This window comes from Mirounga angustirostris, unplaced genomic scaffold, assembly GCF_029215605.1.
Source record: "Mirounga angustirostris isolate CCGP_5_RB_7025 unplaced genomic scaffold, mMirAng1.0.hap1 SCAF_1, whole genome shotgun sequence".
NCBI classification, from domain to species: domain Eukaryota; kingdom Metazoa; phylum Chordata; class Mammalia; order Carnivora; family Phocidae; genus Mirounga; species Mirounga angustirostris.
Genome location: NW_026991709.1, coordinates 133,807,149 through 133,829,457, shown reverse-complemented (window position 1 = coordinate 133,829,457; position 22,309 = coordinate 133,807,149). Strand labels below are relative to the sequence as shown.

At 41.0% G+C, this 22,309-nt stretch overlaps 1 protein-coding gene and 4 pseudogenes across 1 annotated transcript; all 5 read left to right on the top strand.

The window, feature by feature from the left end:
* Positions 1-1,060: 1,060 nt before the first annotated feature.
* LOC123834681 (active regulator of SIRT1-like) lies at positions 1,061-1,469 on the top strand (annotated as a pseudogene).
* A 2,122-nt stretch (positions 1,470-3,591) lies between these two features.
* Positions 3,592-4,092, top strand: LOC123834680 (vesicle-associated membrane protein 3-like). The gene has a single exon (XM_045863728.2). The coding sequence runs from the start codon at positions 3,609-3,611 to the stop codon at positions 3,915-3,917; it is 309 nt and encodes a 102-aa protein (XP_045719684.1). The 5' UTR covers positions 3,592-3,608; the 3' UTR covers positions 3,918-4,092.
* A 1,561-nt stretch (positions 4,093-5,653) lies between these two features.
* Positions 5,654-6,501, top strand: LOC123834679 (riboflavin kinase-like; annotated as a pseudogene).
* Positions 6,502-13,005: 6,504 nt separating this feature from the next.
* LOC135364127 (hsc70-interacting protein-like) lies at positions 13,006-14,460 on the top strand (annotated as a pseudogene).
* A 2,259-nt stretch (positions 14,461-16,719) lies between these two features.
* Positions 16,720-17,230, top strand: LOC135362266 (small ribosomal subunit protein eS6-like; annotated as a pseudogene).
* Positions 17,231-22,309: the final 5,079 nt, after the last annotated feature.

The following is a 22,309-nucleotide window of genomic DNA, read 5'->3' as shown; positions in this document are numbered from 1 at the left end:
TGTTTACCACTCAGTGCTGACTATTGTTGTGAATCTTAACAATTCTATTGAAAACTAATCTCTGGGCAAGTCTCTAATCACAGTCTTTACTCACAAGGTCCTTCCATAAAGTAGTATTTCCAACATCTTTTTACAAATAATCCTACCAGTCATCTCCTCCTGGACACTGTTAAGACTCCGAATCTTAAAATAAGAGGTCTGCGTAGTCATGAAAATACTCGTTCTCTGGACCACTATATGAATATTCTGAAAGATTTAGCAAATATATTCATTCAGTATTGAGTCTAAGAAACCTTCTCTTAAACAAGTTTTGACGAGGATATGGAGAAAAAGAAAGGAACCCTCTTGCACTCTCAGTGGGAATGCAAACTGGTGCAGCCACTGTGGAAAACAATATGGAGGTTCCTCAAAAAGTTAAAAATAGAACTACCCTATGATCCAATAATCCCACTACTGGGTATTTACCCCAAAAATACAAAAACACTAATCACAGGGATACATGCAGCTCTGTACTTATTGCAGCATTATTTACAATAGCCAAGTTATGGAAACAGCCAAGAGTCCTTCAGTAGATGAATGGATAAAGAAGAAGTGGAATATATATATATATATACATATATATATAAATACACACACACATACACACAGATATACGTATATATACACATTATATATACATATATATAATGGAATATTATTTGGCCATAAAAAAGAAGTCTTGCCATTTGCAACATGCTAAGCAAAACAAGTCAGTCAGAGAAAGACAAATACCATGTGATTTTACTCATATGTGGAATTTAAGAAACAAAACAAATGTGCAAAGGAAAAAGAGAAGAGACAAACCAAGAAACAGGTTCTTAACTATAGGGAACAAACTGATGGGGGGTGTGGATTAAATAGGTGACGGGGATAAAGGAGTGCACTTGTGAGGAGCACCAGGTGATGTTTGGAAGTGTTGAATCACTAAATTGTACACCTGAAACTAATATAACACTATTTGTTAACTAAGTGGAATTAAGAATAATAATTTATGGGCATGTGGGCAAAGCTTAGGGCAGCCATGGCACTGGCCTTGCTGCAGCAGGACTAGGAGCTGCAGGGGGCAGCCAAGTCCCCAGGAACCAGGTGAGGCCAAGCCCAGCAGGGCTCTGGTGAAGCGCACCAGGAAAGCAAATGCAACCCAAGCCCAGAAACCATGGAACTCAGCCAAGGGAAATGTGCCCGAGCTGGTACTTGCTGAGTTCCTGATGTGAGAGCGTCAAGTCTACCTCGGAGTAAACCTCAAGTTTATGACCAGTGTAAGAAGCATGGTGGCTGAGTTGGTCACTCAGCAGATTGTGTGCCAGAACTGGGGCCATAAGGCCTGTGACCAGCCTAGGGCCAAGATGAAGAAGAAGGTGGCGGATGAGGGCACCATGTTCACTGAGGAAGACTTCCAGAAGTTCCAGCAGGAATACTTCGGCAGCTAGGCTCCTGGGAGGCCACAGTGGGAAAGGCATTCAGACCCAGTCTCCCCCTCTGACCTCACAGCCTCTGCTTGCCTAGCACAAGGAAGCCCTTGGGCTTGGGGAGTGGGGAAGGGGGGCGGTAGGCGGTGCTGGAATGGAGCTGGTGAGCTGGAAGTCCTGGGGAGAATATGCAGTCAGACCAGAGCTGTATAGGCTTGGGAGGAGCCATCTACCTGCCTGAAAACTGACTGTTTTGTTTGCTTTGGCCCTAGTAGAACTGCAGGGCTGTTTGCTCTAGAGAGGTTACTAAGCCCTTGGGGCCACACCTCTAGGAGTAGGAGGAGGGGTGCTGGGTGGACTTCCGGGTTCTAATAAATGTGGACCCAAGAGCAAGAAGATAATATTAATAATAATAATTTTTAAAAAGAAAGAAAGAAAACTTCACTTGACATAATGCTAACAGATTATACCACTCATTTAGGATTTGGATTTTTTTCTGTTTTATCTTGGTCTCTAATTACATGGCATCATCGTAAAATATTAAAACTAGAATGTGACCTTGAATTGCAGTTCTTTGGGTGTTATCTTAATTCCCACTGCCATTCACCTCATTTATGGCTCAGACCATAAACTACTTTGGGGCCAACTTAGGTTTTCTATCCATCACTATTTCTCCATCGCCCTTCTAGGACTTGGCACATAATAGTTGATAAGTATTTATTGAATTAAGATGATTTAATACTCTTTCCCAAAATAAGTTCCATTAACTTATTCCCAGAAGAAGCAAAATAAGGATTACAAAGCCAAAATCCTGGAAACTATACCCCCTCTCTTCTCAAGAATCATAAGACATGTTAGCATATTAAAGAATCTGCAAAGCTTTGCAGTTAAGACACCTGTTTAAAATTATTTAACCTAGGGGCACCTGGGTGGCTCAGTCGTTAAGCATCTGCCTTCTGCTCAGGTCATGATGCAGGGTCCTGGGATCGAGCCCCACATCAGGCTCCCTGCTCCATGGGGAGTCTGCTTCTCCCTCTCCCACTCCCCCTGCTTGTATTCCCTCTCTCGCTGTGTCTCTCTCTGTCAAATAAATAAATAAAATCTTTAAAAAAATTATTTAACCTAAAATTTTCTATTCAAGGAACTCCTTTTGATAGGGTAATTATAGTGTTATTATCCATAACTGGACATCTTTGAGAGTGCAATGGGGCACTTTTAATTATTATACCAGACACAGGAATAAACAGGGCCTATATGAAATAAATCGGACATATAGTCATTGTACCTCTGGACAGAAACGTGGAAATTCCCACAACTACTGTTACGTGTATATATGGATCAAAGTTTAGAATACAACAATTGACCTAAATCCCTTACTTTACTGATGAGAAACATGAGGTCACAGAGAAGTTCAATTACTTCCATTGGCAAATCTCTTGGAATTCAGTTAAAAGGCAGAGCTGTGAATAAAATCCAACTGTTGGAATGACATTTCCAAATTAGTTTCTGATTTGTTCAATCCTGAATTTGAAAGTTAATTTGGCTGTATTTTCACAAAGAAGAAAAGAAACACTAGATTTATATGCTTCTCTCAGAATATCAGTTTGTCATGTAGGAAGCACCAATTTTATGTAGGTTCAAATGTAAATCAGATGTCAGCTGGAGACCCTTGTCTCTTTGGAGATCTAGGAATAATATTCTTGAGCTCTCAACAATTCCATGACCTAACAGAAGGCCAAAGTTCTGCTCCGGCTTCTGGAACTTTCCATGGGCCTATTGCTCATGGCCAGCTCTGCCTTCTGGGCTCATGGTTTCTCTATGATATACTACATTAACACAGTCATAAAACAAGGTTCACTTGCCCCAAAACAGATACACCCTTACAAATTCTTAAAAGATTTTGAAAAATTTTATAAGAGGAAAAAGGAAGGATTTACTTCACAGCAAAGCAAATAAGAGTCACAATTAAGCTATAGCATTTTGGTTTTTTTAAGCCCTAGATGCTTAAAATAATGCTACATAAGCTATAGCATTTAAAAAATATTTTGTATTAAAGAGGGCACATACCGAATGGAGCACTGGGTGTTATATGCAAACAATGAATCATGGAACACTACATCAGAAACTAATGATGTAGGACTGTCGCCCACTGTCGCCAAAATGTCTACAAGTGCACCTGCAGGTTCAAGTGCTGTCTCTGGCAGCAACCGAAGACTTCAGCAGACACAAAATCAAGTAGATGAGGTGGTGGACATCATGAAAGTCAATGTGGACAATGTGTTGGAAAGAGATCAGAAGCTTTCAGAGTTAGACGATCGTGCAGACGCGCTGAAGGCAGGAGCGTCCCAGTTTGAAACAATTGCTGCCAAGTTGAAGAGAAAATATTGGTGGAAGAATTGCAAGATGTGGGTGATAGGGATTGTCGTTGTGGTCATCATCATCATCATTGTGTGGAATGTTTCCCCGTGAAGAACCAGTGCAGCCCCAGCCTGCCATTCAAGAAAGCTCTTCAAGACATTTGACTTAGAACCTGCTATAGTCTCGAGCTCGCCTACTGTTCTGTCTAAACTGATTATTTTCTGTTTGTTACCACAAAGTTTAATTTCTAGGCAACGTGCCTTTGTAATGTCATAAGCACTCCAAACTTGAAGTGCAGCCACCCGGCCCACACCTGGCCTGGCGCCTTCACAAATTGCCACGAGGCTGACAAAGAGGATTTCTTAACTTCCTGAGTGTCATCACCTCGAAGTAATGTCTGATGCATTGGTGTTAATTCCAGTTAAGGGAATTTGTTCCAAGTTAGCTATCCTTGCCGTCTGACATCTTCAGAACCATATTCTAAACCTTTAGGTAATCAGATTTCCAGTTTGTGCCTTCCAGAAAGAACACTACTGCCTAACGCAGATCTGTAACCATAACAGGTTGTGTCTTATTTTGCTATTTTTCGGATTCCCTAGAACTCTCTACTGTTTATAAGCAACAAAACAAAACAAAAAACGAAACTAATGATGTAATGTATGGTGATTAACATAACATAATAAAAAAATAAAAAATAAAATAAAAAATAAAAAATATTTGTTGGCTCTCCATGCTATGAATTTTCACTGGCCCTCATCTTCATATCATCTTCTGGTTATTCACCCTTACTCCTCCTCCCTTCTCTTTCTTCTTTCTATCCTCTCTCTTCTTCTCTACTGGGTATTTGACCACAAATTTTTTCCCTTATGCTCATAAAAAAAAATTACTTTTCTTTTGCCCTACCATACCTTGGTATCACCTAATATCCTAATCTGTGATATGAATCGAGTGTGGGAGCGTACTGGGGGTCCTCTGTCCCAATCATTTCTTCCAATGAATATAGAGCATGCTTTACAAGGAAACCACGTAAAAATAATATTCTGTGTCTCATTAAGCAATTATATAGCTCAATCTGAAGATAATTACATTTACTCAGAAAGAAATGATGGTAACCTGGACTAGGGTGGTAGCAGTGAAAACAGAAAGAAATGGACAAATACAAGAAACCGTTCAGAGTAGGAAGCCACAGGTATTGGTGGTTGATTGAAGAGATGAGGATGAAGAGGAACAATCAAGTATAATTATCGTCTTTAGTTATCTGGCGTGCACAGCTGGAGAGTAGGGGGTCCCACTTACAAAGACAGTGGGTGGGCCTGAGGAGGGAGCAGGCTCAGAGGGGAATATAATGAGGTTGGTTTTGGAGATGTTGGATATGAAGTGCCCATGAGACAACCTCTGGGAGATGCCTCCTAGACAGGGAAATGTGTGTGTGTTTGGCACTCAGGACAGTGACAGTAAGGGCACAGGCTTTAGATTCAGAAATAACTGGCTCCAAGTTCCAGCTCTCTCGTTTAACAGGTGCGTGCCTTAAGCAAACTACTAGAATTCTCCATGCTTCTATCTCTTCATTTGTACAGTAAGACTTACTATTACACTTCTATATTGAGATGATATCTCAGGACACCACAGATAACATGTATGAAACTCTTAGCACAGCTCAATAAAAATAAGTAATTCAAAAGATACTTATTCAGCAAGTGGCGTGAGGGACTCACTGTGGTGTGTCATCGGCCCTGCCTGGCCCCTTGAATGCCTACCCTCCTGGCCGGCCATGGGGAGAGGGGGGAATTCAGGCACCAGCCGAGCTCCTGCTCGGTTCCCTGGCCAGTCCGGGGGATCCGGGCACCGCTTCAATGGTGGCTTCACCGGACCCACGGACCAGGTTGCAGCCCGAGCCCCAAGTGGATGGTATCATGAGGCACCTGCCGTACTTCTGCCGCGGTTGTGTGGGGCTTCAGCCACAGCTCCAAACAGCTGGGCATCCCCACAGCCAACTTTCCAGAACAAGTAGCTGATAATCTTCCAGCTGATGTATCCACTGGCATTTATTATGGTTGGGCCAGTGTTGGAAATGGAAATGTTCATAAGATGGTGGTGAGCATAGGATGAAACCCATATTACAAGAATACAAAAAAGTCTATGGAAACTCATAGAATGCATATCTTCAAAGAGGACCTCTTTTTTTTTTTTTTAAGATTTTATTTATTTATTTGACAGAAAGAGAGATAGCGAGAGCAGGAACACAAGCAGGGGGAGTGGGAAAGGGAGAAGCAGGCTTCCCACCGAGCAGGGAGCCCGATGTGGGGCTCAATCCCAGGACCCTGGGACCATGACCTGAGCCACCCACTTAACGACTGAGCAGCTCGGGCTGTGACCCCGGTCCGCGGGTCCGGTGAAGCCACCATTGAAGCGGTGCCCGGATCCCCGGACTGGCAGGGGAACACGAGCAGGAGATCGGCAGGTGCCTCAAAGAGGACTTCTATGGGGAGGTCCTCAATGTGGCCATTGTTAGCTACCTCAGACCAGAAAAGAACTTCGATTCTTCAAAAGAGAAGAAATAAGAATCCCTTATTTCAGCAATTCAAGCTGATATTGAGGAAGCTAAGAAACGACTAGATTTACCAGAACATTTGAAATTCAAAGAAGACAATTTCTTCCAGGTTCCTAAAAACAAAATAATGAATGGCTACTGATTAAAAAAAAAAATCATCTTATTCTTATTTATTCATTCACTGTTTTCTAATATTTTACTGCTCATAACTCCTCAGTCATTATATATTGAAAATCAGACATTTTTGTACAGCTATGAATTGGTTTAAACAGTACAGTGTCTTTACCACATTATGTTTCAACTGTTCAAATTAAACCCATCATGCTATACTACTAAAGTGATTCACTTTAAAAATCAAGATTCTTTTTTTATGTAATATGTTGATTATAATGTACCACTAGAAAAAAAAATATTTATTCAGCAATTCCTATGTACCAGACACTGCTCTAAGCATCTTATATATATTTACTAATTTAATCTTCACAACAATCCTGTATCATAGACAATATTATTTTCTCCACTTTAAAGATGAGGGAACAAATGCAGAAATGGTAAGTAGCTTGTAATACTTATAAAGCAGGATGTGATGGATCTGAACCTAAGCAGTCTGGCTTCAGAGCATGCACACTTAACCACTGCACTGGACTTAATATTAGCTAAAATTATTATAATTATAGCCTTGGAAGTCCCCAGAAAATGATGTGGGAGCATGTGAGTAACTAAATAATATTAATAATAGCTAATTTTTACTGAGTGCTTATTTTTTGTAAGGCAATCTGCTGAATATTTTACATGGATATCTCAACAGTTTAATTTTCTCAACAGTCCTATGATGTAGGTACTATTATTCCTCTCATTTTGAAGATGAAGAAACAGACATGGAGAATATTAGTGGTCCCGACCAATGTCACAGAGATAAGTAATGGGGTCAGATTCAAAACCAGACAATCTGACTGTCACATTCTAAAAAGAAACATTAGAGAGGCAAAAAAGAGAATGTAAAGATGAGAAGAAGGTATAAGACAGAGTTATGAGGAACAAATAGTTCCATCATCCTGTTAAGAAATCTTTTAAAATGTAAGCAATCACCTTTCACTGCCTTTGCCAAAGAGGGCTGGCAAACGCTCCCTCCTCCACCGATTTGCAGCACGTTGCCTGTACCTGACTTAAAGCACCTGCTCATGGTGCCACCGTGACACGTTCACTTGTCTTATAGGGATGGAACCCTACCATTGCAGGAACCCTCACTCATCCCCTTGAGCAGCCAGTGCCTTCAACAGCCCTCCTATAAACATCTGCTGAATTAGAAAGCAGGGGAGAGAGCCAGAGAGAAAGGGGAAGGAGAAGGAGCAAGGAGGCAGCAGCAAGAGAAAGCTTCTTGCCCTGTCTCCTAGCCTGAGCAGGAAAAAACTAGTTGTAGAATAGGATGAGAAGTAAAATTCCTTTCCAGATTTTTCTGCCACCTGGTAGGTTTTAGAAATCAGGACGGTCTTTGTAGAGGAGGCGACGAGGAAGCCAAGTCTGGAAGGGAGAAAAAGAGCTTCCCTTAGACATGAGAATGGTGAGGAAAGAAAGAGGACATTTCAAGGCACATTTGAGAGCCACTCTCTATTTCTTGATAAATGCAATGATAAAGTGAAAGAACTCAACAGGGCCCATGATAAAGAACCTTATGTGCCATTCAAAGGAATTTAGGCTTTAGCCTGGACAGTAAAGGATCTCACACTCATAAGCCCCTAAGAGCCAGGACAGATTGAGGGGACCTCCATGTCAGATTGGACAGCACTTGCCCTATCTATAGAAACAGCTTCCACTAAGCTTCAGCCTTCTGGTGCCATGCTGGAATACAGACCCACAGTGGCCAGATATCCAACCCCCCAAAAGGAACCAGAAATCTACACTTTTGTGCAAAATACCTGAGTTTTAAATACTGACAAAGGAAAATCACTGAATGGTTTTTTTTTAATTTTTTATTGTTATGTTAACCACCATACATTACATCATTAGTTTTAGATGTAGTGTTCCATGATTCATTGTTTGTGCATAACACCCAGTGCTCCATGCAGAACGTGCCCTCCTTAATACCCACCACCAGGCTAACCCATCCTCCCACCCCCCTCCCCTCTAGAACCCTCAGTTTGTTTTTCAGAGTCCATCATCTCTCATGGTTCGTCTCCCCCTCCGATTCCCCCCCTTCATTCTTCCCCTCCTGCTATCTTTTTTTTTTTTAACATATATTGCATTATTTGTTTCAGAGGTACAGATCTGAGATTCAACAGTCTTGCACAATTCACAGCACTTACCAGAGCACATACCCTCCCCAGTGTCTATCACCCAGTCACCCCATTCCTCCCACCCCACCCCCCACTCCAGCAACCCTCAGTTTGTTTCCTGAGATTAAGAATTCCTCATATCAGTGAGGTCATATGATACATGTCACTGAATGTTTTTAAGCAGAGAAGTAATAGTATCACATTTTTATTTTAGAAAGATTACTTGTGCATCCATAAGGATTGACTATAAAAACTTACTAGCTACATACTAGTAGTAACCAGTCCTAGCATACTGCAATTGGATTGGTAAGCCTCAAGAAGCTTAAGCCAGTGATGAAGTAGGAAAAAAGAGTTTATCACTATGAAATATTTACGCAGTAAAAAAAACCTAGACTTTTCAACTGAATGGAAGTAGTGGATAGTAATGAGAGGAAGAAGTTGACTTTTTCTGCCTAAAATTGCATGATGTTGAATGGAAAAGCTGAGTCCACTCAGACATGTTAATTGAAATATTCCTATGAAATATCCAAAAGCAATGAATAATGCTATTTAAAATAAAATTATGAAAATCATGTAGCAACTTGAAAAAGTGATCATGCATTGCTAAATGAGGAAATGATGACAAATATCTATCTATGCCATGATTACAAAAATATTCAATGTCATACAAATTATATATGCATATAAATGCTTAATATAATTTTGAAAAATGAAAATTGTTTAATTTGTTGAAATGACAAGATTTTAGGAATGTTTTTCCTTTTCATTTGTTTTATTATGATCTTGTAAAACTTGTTTTGCAGTAAAAATAACAAAAAGATGGCAAATAGTTTCTGAGCGAATTAAGGGAAGACAAGTTTGCCATAAACTAAAGAATTTAGGGAAGGCTTGCTGGAGGAGGTGAGGCTTGAACAAGGTCCTAAAGGAGTGGAAAGTATTTATTGCCTGAAGATGAATGTTTTCCTTGCTTCTCCATGGAAAATTGTACTACTTCCAAGAATAAAAAATACAGTTCTACTATATATTGTGGCAAAGGATAAACAAAGCTGATTGCAACCTTGAAACTAATCTAATTTGCATCTAAATATCCACTCTGAATTTTCAAAAGATGAGCCCATTTTTTTTTGTTTAAAAGATGATTTTAGGGGTGCCTGGTTGGCTCAGTCGGTTAAACATCTGCCTTCAGCTCAGGTCATGATCTCAGGGTCCTGGGATTGAGCCCCATGCTGGGAGCCTGCTTCTCCCTCTCCATTTGCCCTCACCACCCCACCCCCACCCCCAGCTCATGCACACGCTCTCTCCAATAAATAAAATCTTAAAAAAAAAAAAAGATGATTTTATAGAATGGAATTTTCAGGGACCTAGAAATCAGAAAACCTGAATGCAGAACAAATTCATCCATTAATTAGCTATTGTCCCTCTTAAGTCACTTTTTCCATCTGGGCCTCCATTTTTCTTTTGTAAAATGGGATGGGTGAATTAGTTGATCATTAAGTTTCCATCCAAAATTAAAATTATATTTTTCTCTGTTAAGAATATAGTATTCAGATGCTTCACATAAAGCTTAGGCTTAGTGAAATTATTGACACACCCTGTTTTGTGTTTTCATTTTGTTGTTGACTAAAGGAGTGTATTTTTAAGATCATCCATGCCTTTCTAACAAATGAGTTTATCACTCAGAAGCAGCCAAGCAAAAGAATAGTGGAATGGTCTGTTAAAAGCTCAGCTAAGGTGCCAGCTCAGGAACTATACACTGAAGATCTTTTTTTTTTCCTTTGGGTGGGCAGCAAAGCAAGATTTATTGAACGATAGTAAAGTGATAGTACTAAGCTCCTGAAGAGGGATGGGACCCAAGAGGGTAGCCCTACACTGAAGATTTGACACTGTGACCTCCAAGATGCAGTGTAGGTACTACTTGACCTATGTCTCCAATAACTTGAGTACAAAAGTCCAAGAACAAAGAGGAATGCAAGCGTCCCCTCGTAACATCACACACAATAGCCCACTTGGGGCATTTGTGCTTTCAGTGCTGCAACCCGAGGCTCTGTTGAGTTACAGGTTCCAATTCCCAGAAGAGGAACACTTACCATGGGATACAATGGGGGTTCTTCTGAGCTAGAAGCTGTACCTACCACTGGTATAGTTTGAACTCTCCGTGACATGGCAATCACAGAAAGGAGTTACTGTACTGGCTGAGGCGATGAACCTTGATTAACGTAAGAACTTAGGGTTGCTTCTACACAATGTCTAAGACCACAGATACTCACTAAGACTTCTCAGTATTTCCATAGCCAGTACTAACCATCATTGACCAGTTGTAACAACCATTATCCAGTAACACAGGGCAACAAAGGGCTTAAAATCCTCAGAATGAAGTTCTACCCCACTAGGCAAGCATACCAGTGGGAGTACTTGCAGAGGGTGAGGAAATCTACAATGGATGGTGGAAGAGAGAAATGAGAGATCTCAATTACAGCCTCAGGACCAACTGCAGAAGCAGGGACTGGAGTAGCTTTTCACTGACCTTCCCGACTTATCTCTTCTAGGAAAATGCACCTTGAAAGTGACTCTGACTGGCTGAACTTGTACCTCAACTTTCCAGGAAGATGTCCTCTTGTTCTAACAACAACAACAAAAAGTGTTGTTCCCATATTTTAGTTTGTGAACCAGATATAATTGGAGGGCATAAATGGATCTCAGTGGTGCAAGGGGCAGGCTGTAAGACGTCTTTTTTGCAATTTACAGGTAGTATTGGCTTCACTTATCCTCCAGACAGTTGCCACCACAACCAACATACTCAGAATTTTTGCTACTTGAGGCCAACCAGGCACACTCGCATCCCTGTTGTCTCCTGCCTCTTTCTAACTCAGATTCAGATTCCGATGAAATGCCACACCAAAGAGCCTTTGTTTTGGCTTCTGAGAAGCTGCTGAGATGTGGGATGGTGCAAACTGGTAGTGCTGAGGAGCAAAGTGTGGGGCAAATTTTGACCAGTAAGAGGCAAGAGATGGAAAAGAACCAGGCAGATAAATTCTCTTTCCTTTTCTCCTTCCAATGGAATGTTCTGAATCATGATTTCACCATGCAGCCTGGCCAAGTGGATTAACCTGCAAAGTGGCCTGCTATCTCCTTCAGCTTCTTACAAAGCAATAGTCTGCATGTTACCTTGCACTGTTTACCATCCTTCTCTGCTTTACTTCCCTTTTATCCCACTCCTGCAGCCCTGGACTTGTAGCTCTCAAATAAACTACTTAGCACTTAGTCCTTGCCTCAGATTCTATTTTCCAGAGATCCTAGGTTAAACAACTACATTATTTAGATTCCTTTGAAGTTAGATGTGACCATGTAACTGAATTCTAAACAGTGGACTACAAGGAGAAATTATGTATCCCACTTCCAAACTTGACACATACAAATCTGATCTTTGTCTATACAAACTAACTAGAAAAGAAAAACAAAAAGAAAAACTGGGAACATTTGGAAGCCTTTACATGGCAGAGCCTCTGTTAGCCTGAGTCTCTGAATGATAGGGATTTGTTCATATTCCCACTACTATTACATGAACCAAAAATAAATAAATAAATAATAATAATACACTTCTGTTATGTTTGAACCGCTATACATTTGAGGTCTATTGGTCATTGCAATCAGCATATGCTACTTAACAGACTTAAACTGGCAAACCAGTAACTATTAAAGTTACTAAACCAGTAACTACAATTAGTAAAGATCAAAATTCTAAAAAAGGTATGATGCAAAGGCTGGGAATCACACGTTCCTCTTTTTTTTTTTTTTTTTTTTTTTTTTTTTTGGTGCCTGCTTGCCTGAAACCATATCTTATTTGTAAATTTGTGTAAATGAAGTAAAGCAACAGTCATGATTCATTTCTCCAAAATTTACAGTTACTAGGTCTTTTTTTTTTAAGATTTATTTATTTATTTATTTGAGAGAGAGAGAGTACATGAGAGGGGGGAGGGGTCAGAGGGAGAAGCAGACTCCCCGCTGAGCAGGGAGCCCAATATGCGACGCAATCCCGGGACTCCAGGATCATGACCTGAGCCGAAGGCAGTCGCTTAACCAATTGAGCCACCCAGGCGCCCCAGTTACTAGGTCTTCTTTAAAAGCCATTCCCACCCAGTCACCCTTCAACCCCTCTTTTCACACCTCCAGAAAAAAAGCCAAATGAACTAAACTGGCAGGTGCTCATCTGTGTAAACATCTTTGTGCAGGTTTTACTAATAAAGGCTACAATCCCAGGAATGCAAGAGAAACTAAGCTAGATGCAATCACTGAAACTAACAGACTTCTTCATTTCTACCTTACATGTTACTCACAAATGAGAGTAATTTTTCTCTAAAAAGGAGAAAAGTGGAATCAGGCCGCAACCTCAGCCGCACCTGCCGCCTTTCACCGCCTCTGGACCATGGACCCCCGCAAAGTGAGCAAGCTTCGGGCCTTCGTGAAAATGTGTAAGCAGGATCCGAGCGTTCTGCACACCGAGGAAATGCGCTTCCTGCGGGAGTGGGTGGAGAGCATGGGGGGTAAAATACCACCTGCCACTCATAAAACTAAATCAGAAGACAATATCAAGGAAGAAAAAACATAGTAAGAAGGCGGAGGAAAACATAAAGACAGACGAACCATCAAGTGAGGAAAGTGATCTAGAAATTGACAATGAAGGTGTGATTGAACCAGATACTGATGCCCCTCAAGAAATGGGAGATGAAAATGTAGAGATAACCGAGGAAATGATGGATCAGGCAAATGATAAAAAAGTGGCTGCCATTGATGCCCTAAATGATGGTGAACTACAGAAAGCCATTGACTTGTTCACAGATGCCATCAGACTGAATCCTCGCTTGGCCATTCTGTATGCCAAGAGAGCCAGTGTCTTCATCAAATTACAGAAGCCAAATGCTGCCATTCGAGACTGTGACAGAGCTATTGAAATAAATCCTGATTCAGCTCAGCCTTATAAGTGGCGAGGGAAAGCACACAGACTTCTGGGCCATTGGGAAGAAGCAGCACATGATCTTGCCCTTGCTTGTAAACTGGATTACGATGAAGATGCTAGTGCAATGCTGAAAGAAGTTCAACTGAGGGCCCAGAAAATTGCTGAACATCGGAGAAAGTATGAGCAAAAACGTGAAGAGCGAGAGATCAAAGAAAGAATAGAAAGGGTTAAGAAGGCTCGGGAAGAACATGAGAGAGCCCAGAGGGAGGAAGAAGCCAGACGACAATCAGGAGCTCAGTATGGCTCTTTCCCAGGTGGCTTTCCTGGGGGAATGCCTGGTAATTTTCCTGGAGGAATGCCTGGAATGGCAGGGGGGATGCCTGGAATGGCAGGACTGCCTGGGCTCAATGAAATTCTTAGTGATCCAGAGGTTCTCGCAGCCATGCAGGATCCAGAAGTTATGGTGGCCTTCCAGGATGTGGCCCAGAACCCAGCGAATATGTCAAAATATCAGAGCAATACAAAGGTTATGAATCTCATCAGTAAATTGTCATCCAAATTTGGAGGTCAAGCATAATAATGCCCTCTGACAAATAAAGCCCTTGCTGAAGGAAAAGCAACGATCACCTAATGGATGTCGCAATAATACAAACCAGTGTACCTCTGACCTTCTCATGAAGAAAGCTGGGGTGCTGTGAAGAGAATCCCTACCCCTCTGCCCCACATGCAACTGAAACATTCTATAGTGGTTTGCCATTAGGGTAGTCATTCAGATAATGTTTTCCTACTAGGAATTACAAACTTTAAACACTTTTAAACCTTAAAAATATTTAAAAACATATTAAAAGGGTGTGTTAGTCCCTACATTTTTCTTTACTAATCATTTCAGTTTTTTTCCTTTGGATTAATTGGGCAAGAAAGATACTTCAGTGTGGAAGATTTATTGCTCAGTTTGAGTGAAATAAAGGTTTATTAGTGGGAGGCAAATATAACATTTAAATAGATGAAGTTTGAGTTGGAGATATGGTTTCTGAGGCATTTTGACTTGTCTTCTTAAATGCTTTATTTTTTAAACACAATTTATTTGGATAAAACCATTGGGACCACCAGTATTGCAGTAGGACCTGGGTAGGGACCGGAAGTGCTTGGCAGGGCAGCAGGAACCTTACTCCTTTTATATAGTGTGCACCCTTGTGCAGATGCATTTAAATCTTACACGGTGGTGAAGGGATGATTTTTACAATGCTGCAGTAGAATTGGATTACTTAGCTGTGTTCTTGTCTGATATAGAAAATAAATGTTTGCATTATTTCCACATAGGGGAAATAAGGGAAAAAAATAAAATAAAATAAAATAAAAAAATAAAAAGGAGAAAAGTCCCTGTGTGAGGAACACTTCATTTTCGATATTATAGTAAATGGTGCCCTCTAATCTTAAAACACAGGAGGACACTGTGGCACATAACCATTACTCCCATTTGCAATCGCTGCTTAATCTCAATCTTAATCTTAATACAAACAACTCAAAAATCTCCACCCACTTCATTCTCTTTCTCCCTCTTGGTCCCCACATCATCGCTCCCTAAAGGTAAGCCCATGGTAGAGTGGAAATAGTAAAGTTCCTGCCTTTCTCTCCCAGCCCTGTATTCAGTAAGAAAGAACAGATGCTGGGGCAGTCATGTGCTAATAACCGATGGCAGCAGCATCCCAGAGAAGCTGTGAAAGAGAGATACAATCCAAACCAAAGACCGGGAATGAGATGAGTCAGGAGTACAGGATGAAGTCAACATCTGTGGCTTCTGCTGGAGGGAAAGGAATGGTTCATAGATCTTGCTAGACATCAGCCCCACTAACAGGACATCTTAAATGGAGGAAAAACAGCACATTATCTTTATTTGTCCATTCAATGTATACTCACCGGGAAGTTACTATGCTTAGAACTCACTATACACCAGGCACAATCAACACTGCAGTGTACAAGATAATTAGGTATCTGCTCTGATTGAGCTTGTGGACTAGTCTAGAAACTCCATACTCCATTTTCAATAAGTTAAAAGTACCAAGGGATTCATTCCCACCAGCTTTCCTAAGAAAAAATAAATTGCAAAAGTGATGATTATTATTATCCTAAACATCACTTATAAAACTTCTAAAAGTGTCCTCGCATGGCTTAAGATATAAATCTCAAGACACTGACTTCTGAACTAAAAATCAAAACAGAAGTTCTGATAAATTAAAATTCCCTACCATCTATCCAGGTTCTTTCCTCTCCTAAAATCTTTAAATAGACTATCTGATTTTTTTAAATGAACCCTTTTGACATATCAGGGAGAGGTGAGACTTGAAATAGTGCTAGATTAGCTTACAGAGTGGATACATCTTTTGTTAATTAAAGTTTACAGAGTGGATACATCTTTGTCCAGGTATGAGCTGGACAAAGGCAAAGGCCAGGAAACTTCATTCATCACAGATGGTATTTTGCAAATGGGAAACTCTGCTGGCACAAGGAGGTGGCTACAGTGGTTGGTTCCTCTCTCAGAAAGATAGGGGGGAGGGTCTTATGCTCTGGCATAAGGGGGAACTGTATGCACAGCTGATAGAGGAGTGGGAGGGGCTGAAAGGAAGGGAGCCAGTCCCTTGCACATATTAAAAGCAACCCTGGATATGATAATGGCTTGGGGGCTATATTATTTTTAATATCCTTATCAGTTAGAGATGCATAATGATATACTGATGTCTAAAGCAATATGTGTCTAGAATTTGCTTTAAAATATGTCAGTAAAAGACCACAAAATGTTGATATTTGTTAAAACTAGGTCATAGGTACATGGGTAAAATCTCTCTATTTTGTGTGTTAGAAAATTTTCATTATAAAATATTTTTTAGAAAAGCTACCCCCTGGGTCAGAAAGTTGTATACAGCTGAGGTACCAAGCTTTGAGCTTCTAACTGTAGCAGCTGCTACAGCACCAATAAATAGAAAATTCATGAACCTTTATTGCTGATCGTCACTGAGGCATTGCTGCATAGAGTGGGAAGGTTCCTCAGATTTGGGGGAGGAGAGTCCTGATGCAGTAAAATATAGGATCACATTCGCTCTTTTTTGTGGCTTCTGGGAAGCGGTAGCCTGCTTCAGGATGGAGCTGAACATCTCTTTCCCAGCTACTGGTTGCCAGAAATTCATTGAAGTGGACGATGAATGCCAACTTTGTAGCTTTTATGAGAAGCGTAAGGCCACAGAAGCTGCTGCTGCTGCTGCCGTGGGTGAAGAATGGAAGGGTTACGTGGTCCGAATCAGTGGCGGCGATGACAAACAAGGCTTCTCCACGAAGCAGGCTATCCTGACCCATGGCCGTGTCCACCTGCTGCTGAGTGAGGGGCATTCCTGCTACAGACCAAGGAGGACTGGAGAGAGAAGGCGCAAATCTGGGGTTACATTGTGAATGCCAATCTCAGTTTGTCAATCTGGTCATTGTAAAAAAAAGGGGGGAGTTGGAAAGAACATTCCTGGACTTACTGATATTACTGTGCCTCATCGCCTGGGGTTCCAAAAGAGCTAGCAGAACCCACAAGCTTTTCAGTCTCTCTAAAGAAGATGATGTCTGCCCGTCTGTTGTGAGAATGCCCCCGAATGAAGAAGGTAAGTAACCTAGAACCAAAGCGCCCAAGACTCAGCATCTTGTGCCCTCCAACACAAACAATGGTGTATTGCTCTGAAGAAATGGTGTACTAAGAAAAATAAGGAAGAGGCTGCAGAATAGGCTAAACTTCTGGCCAAGACAATGAAGGAGACCAAAGAAAAACGCCAGGGGGGCACCTGGGTGGCTCAGTCATTAAGCGCCATGCTTTCGGCTCAGGTCATGAACCCAGGGTCCTGGGATCGAGCCCCACATCAGGCTCCCTGCTCCATGGGAAGCCTGCTTCTCCCTCTCCCACTCCCCCTGCTTGTCTTCCCTCTCTCGCTGTGTCTCTCTCTGTCAAATAAATAAATAAAATCTTAAAAAAAAAAAAAAAAAGAAAGAAACACCAGGAACAGATTGCTGAGAGACAGAGGCTATCTTCCCTGAGAGCTTGTACCTCTAAGTCTGAGGCCAGTCAAACATGAGATTTTCTAAAGATTAACAAATAAATAAGATCAGACTAAAAAAAAAAAAAAAGATAGGATCACAGTCTTTGTTCTCTGCACAAACTTATCCCAGATGCCACTCATCTCCCTCTCAATATAGCTGACAAAATATCAGAACCATAGAACCCCTTGCTCTTCACCATATCTGCAGCTTGCTGACCACAACAGGCACTTTCTTGTGGACCAATTCGTGTATATCTAATTCTATTTCCATGTTTTTCATACCTATCCAAACACTTGTCCATGGCCACCTCTACTATGGTATATTTCTCATTCATCTTACTTAACCAAACAATAATTACTTTTCTATAATACCGTGAATATCTCCCTATTCAGTAATAATGACACTCCCACCAGCTATTATTTATTTTCTCCTAAAAAATGAACCCACATCTGCATTGACCCAAACCCTTCTCTCCAACCAGTGTTCCCTCACTTCCCAACCTCCCAGTGGACATACCCCAGTGCTGGGCTGACTCTGGGCAAACAGAGTCTCACTTATTGAGCTACTAAATACTGGGATTTAAGCATGAACATGTTATTCATTGATTCAATAGACAATTGTTAAGCACCTATTATGAGCCATGTGTTACATCTACAAAAATAAATAAATTAGATAGCAACCTTGAAGATGGTAAAAATCTACCATGGAGATAAGTGCAAAAACAATTGCAATAGATTGTAAATAAAATGCAGTTAGATATGTATGCTAGGTAGAGTGGCAACATTAATGAATATACTCACTTGGAACTTCTTGGAGTTAAGAGGTGGGGCTATGAGGAGGGTGCTTCCAAAGATAAAAAAAAAAAAATCCTGATTTTTGCCTCTGAAAGGTAGAGTAGCAGTTTGTCAAGCATGTATAAGAAAGCTCAGATATAAATTATAAAAACTCTGTGAAGCTAGAATTAATAAAGGGACATCATAAGAGATAAGGTTGGAGGAATAGAATACAAAGGTTCTTAATGCTATAAACCTGGAGATATATTCCACAGAAAATATAAAGTCACCAAAAGCTTTTAAGCAGGGCTGTCAAACAATAATACTTGCATTTTAGAAAAATTCCCCTGTAGTAGAGCACGGGATGACTCTGAAGGATTGGGGTGAGGCAACAAGAGCAATTCCAGGCCAATCGTAACTGTCCAGAGGAGAGACGACATGCCCCTGAATAAAGGTGATGGCAGGGCAGGTAGACTAAACTGGCCTATAAATGTATTTACCAGCCTTATTTTTTTTACCAGCCATATTTAAACCTTTATTTCTCCCCCCAAAAGAGTATATTTCCTCTACTAAGTTATCCTGGGAGACTATTAGGGAAAATATGAGAGCAGATGACAAATAACTAGGAAATCTGCAAGAGTATGTGCTCTGCTGTGTCCTATTATTCATTCCCAACAGACGTTCTCCCTTTCTCTCCCTCCCCACAAAGCCCTCAGCAAGTTCAAGTTCCTCCCAGCCATTTCTTGCCTTCTTTCTTCCTAATTTATTTATTTATATATTTTTTTTAGATTTTATTTTTGAGTCATCTCTACACCCAATGTGGGGCTCAAACTCACAACCCCAAGATCTAGAGTCACATGCTCTACCAACTGAGCCAGCCAGGCGCCCTCTTCCTTTGAGCTTTGACCTTTACTACTCTTTAGCTGTTGATTTTATACTGCAAAGGGTCCTAGTTCTAGAACGTTGACTAAGTGGACCAAAGGCATCTGCCTGAGTGGACAAGAATGTGACAATGATACACAGTTACTGTGATACACTCAAGTTAAGACTGATTTTGACAAGAATGAAAGTTTTCTACCTGCTGCCCTATCTTATAGGATTTTTAGGGATCGGAGAAATAGCCATTGTCTTTCTTAAAAATCCTGAATGTCCATGTGAGATTGAATGCCATTTAGATAAATGAGCCATTTATAGTGATGGTTCATATAACAGAATTATTCAGTTGGTTGCTCTGGAATTTGTTCATTTTATTTTTAAAGTTCAGTGGAAGTTAGTTTTGTCCAAGTACTCTGCAAACGTTGTTGAGAAATTAAGTTCCAGGTGGTAAGATCCTAGATAAGTATCAACAGGCAAGGCAAAAGTGTCAGGAACATTACATGTTTAAGTGTTCATTGATTAGTAACATGGGTATACTTTATTCTAAGACCAACATTGATGTGAAGGACAGTTCATTCTTCAAGAGAAACAAGCCAGGTAAGTCTCCAAAGGAGACAATTACAGAACCATAACTTACATGTTATTTGGTGACATGCTAAGCAGTATTCCTGCCACCACTCCTGTGTGGTCAACATCTGTTTTGGCTACTTCATCCTTTTTTTTCAGGAGCCTTGGCCACTTCTGCTCCTCTTCCTGCCTCTGTTCCCCAAACTCCAAGAGCTAAGATACTGTTTGCAGCTCTCCTAAGCAACCCACTTCAGCACTTTCCCCTGGTCAGCACCTTTTCCAAAATATCTCCTCCTCTAAAGTTGCTCTTTACTCCTCCTCCAATTCCCTCCAATCGAGACCACTAACTATCTCATCTTCTCAGTTAGGTGTTGGAGGAAACACAATCATAATGCCCGAGTAAGCCAATTCACACTGAAGTATAAGGTGGTAGGCACCTTAACTTGCCTAGCAGTTTTTAGAAGAACCGGTTATTCCAAATGAATCTCTGATTGGTGGGATGCAGGAGGGAATTATTTTTGAGGTGTGGGGAGTTGGAGAGATTTTCCTCATTGATTCATACTCACCAGAGCCCCTACATCCAATTTTTCTTCCTCAGAGAGATTTCTAAAGATGATGCATGCTATAGCCCCAGTTCACCAGGTTATAAATAAAGAACCTCAGCAGGAAACCTGGCTTGGCTTTACATTTCTTACGATCTAGTTGAGTTTCTTTTCTAGAATCATGTGCACCCTTTTGAAGTTTTTCTAGATAGGCTTCTATGGCTTCTAGTATAGATAAAAACGCTGATTATCTATTGCACTGTTATCTTTGTCAAATAGCAAAATACCTACCTTGAAAGTTAATATTAGATATGAATAGTGGTAAAACAGTGACTGCAATGACACTGTGAAGAGAGTAAATTAATATGGAAATCAAATAAAGGAGTGAGGCGCATCTTTATGACATTACATTTTAACATCAGTTTATTATATGTAGACAAACCTGCCCTTTAAAAATCCCAAACATTGGGGCGCCTGGGTGGCTCAGTTGGTTAAGCGACTGCCTTCGGCTCAGGTCATGATCCCAGGGTCCTGGGATCGAGTCCCGCATCGGGCTCCCTGCTCTGCGGGGAGCCTGCTTCTCCCTCTCCCACTCCCCCTGCTTGTGTTCCTGCTCTCGCTGTCTCTGTCTCTGTCAAATAAATAAATAAAATCTTTAAAAAAAAAAAATCCCAAACATTGCCCATAAAAGGGGAACAAGTAGGAAACACACACACACACACACACATTCCTCACTAATGCCCTTACAGTCAGTTCTACACCCAGCTCAGATTCTGTTTCCTCATTGCACACCAAATGAAATCGTGGTTTGCATTTAGGGGCTACATTTTAAGAAAATGTGTTTTTTAATACTAAACACACTTAGGGCGCCTGGATGGCTCAGTCATTTATGCATTTGCCTTCAGCTCAGGTCAAGATCCCAGAGTCCTGGGATCGAGCCCAACAACAGGCTCCCTGCTCAGCGGGGAGTCTGCTTCTCCCTCTGCCTGCAGCTCCCCCTGCTGGTGCTCTCTCTGTCAAATAAATAAATAAGATCTTAAAAAAAAATACAAAACACACTTGTCTTTGACCATATACAGTGGCATTCCCTCAAATTAAATGCCTAGACAAAGAGAGTCCACTGATTATTTGGTTTTCTTTCAGAGAGTTCCAATTCTATCTTCACTGTATCTCCAAGCTAGGGAATCACAGCTAAGGTATAAATAAACTGAAGAGACTCTCCCTCATAAACACTATGACAGAGCTCGGCTTCCTGACTAGAAGTGCTACATCCCCACTACAAAACCTAAAAAGCAAGCCTAAAATTCACAGCAAGCCCCTAGAAAATCAAACCTTGGAAATAAGGCCAAGTTCCGCTATTTTATCACTCAGCAAGTCCATAATGAGTTTCCTCTCTGTGCCAGGTATTAGCTAGGCTCAGGTGATACAAAGGTGAATGATTAAACGGGGTCCCTGCCTTCCTGGGTTGGGCTCACAGTTGAATGACATAAACGGGCAGTTACAGTGTAATGGCTGTTGTGACAGGGAGAGACCACAGGTCAGGGACGCACAGGGCAGGAACATCTACCTCACCTAAGCACGTCAGGGCAGCGGAACATCAGAAAAGTTTCTTGGAGAAGTAAGCATCTAAGATGAGGGATTTCATTTTTATTTTTGGTTTTTATTTATTTTTTTTTAAAGATTTTTTTTATTTATTTATTTGAGAGAGAATGAGATAGAGAGAGAGCATGAGAGGGAGAAGGGTCAGAGGGAGAAGCAGACTCCCTGCCAAGCAGGGAGCCCGATGCGGGACTCGATCCCGGAATTCCAGGGTCATGACCTGAGCCGAAGGCAATCGCTCAACCAACTGAGCCACCCAGGCGTCCCTATTTTTTCTTATTTTTGTATTTTCAGGGGGTT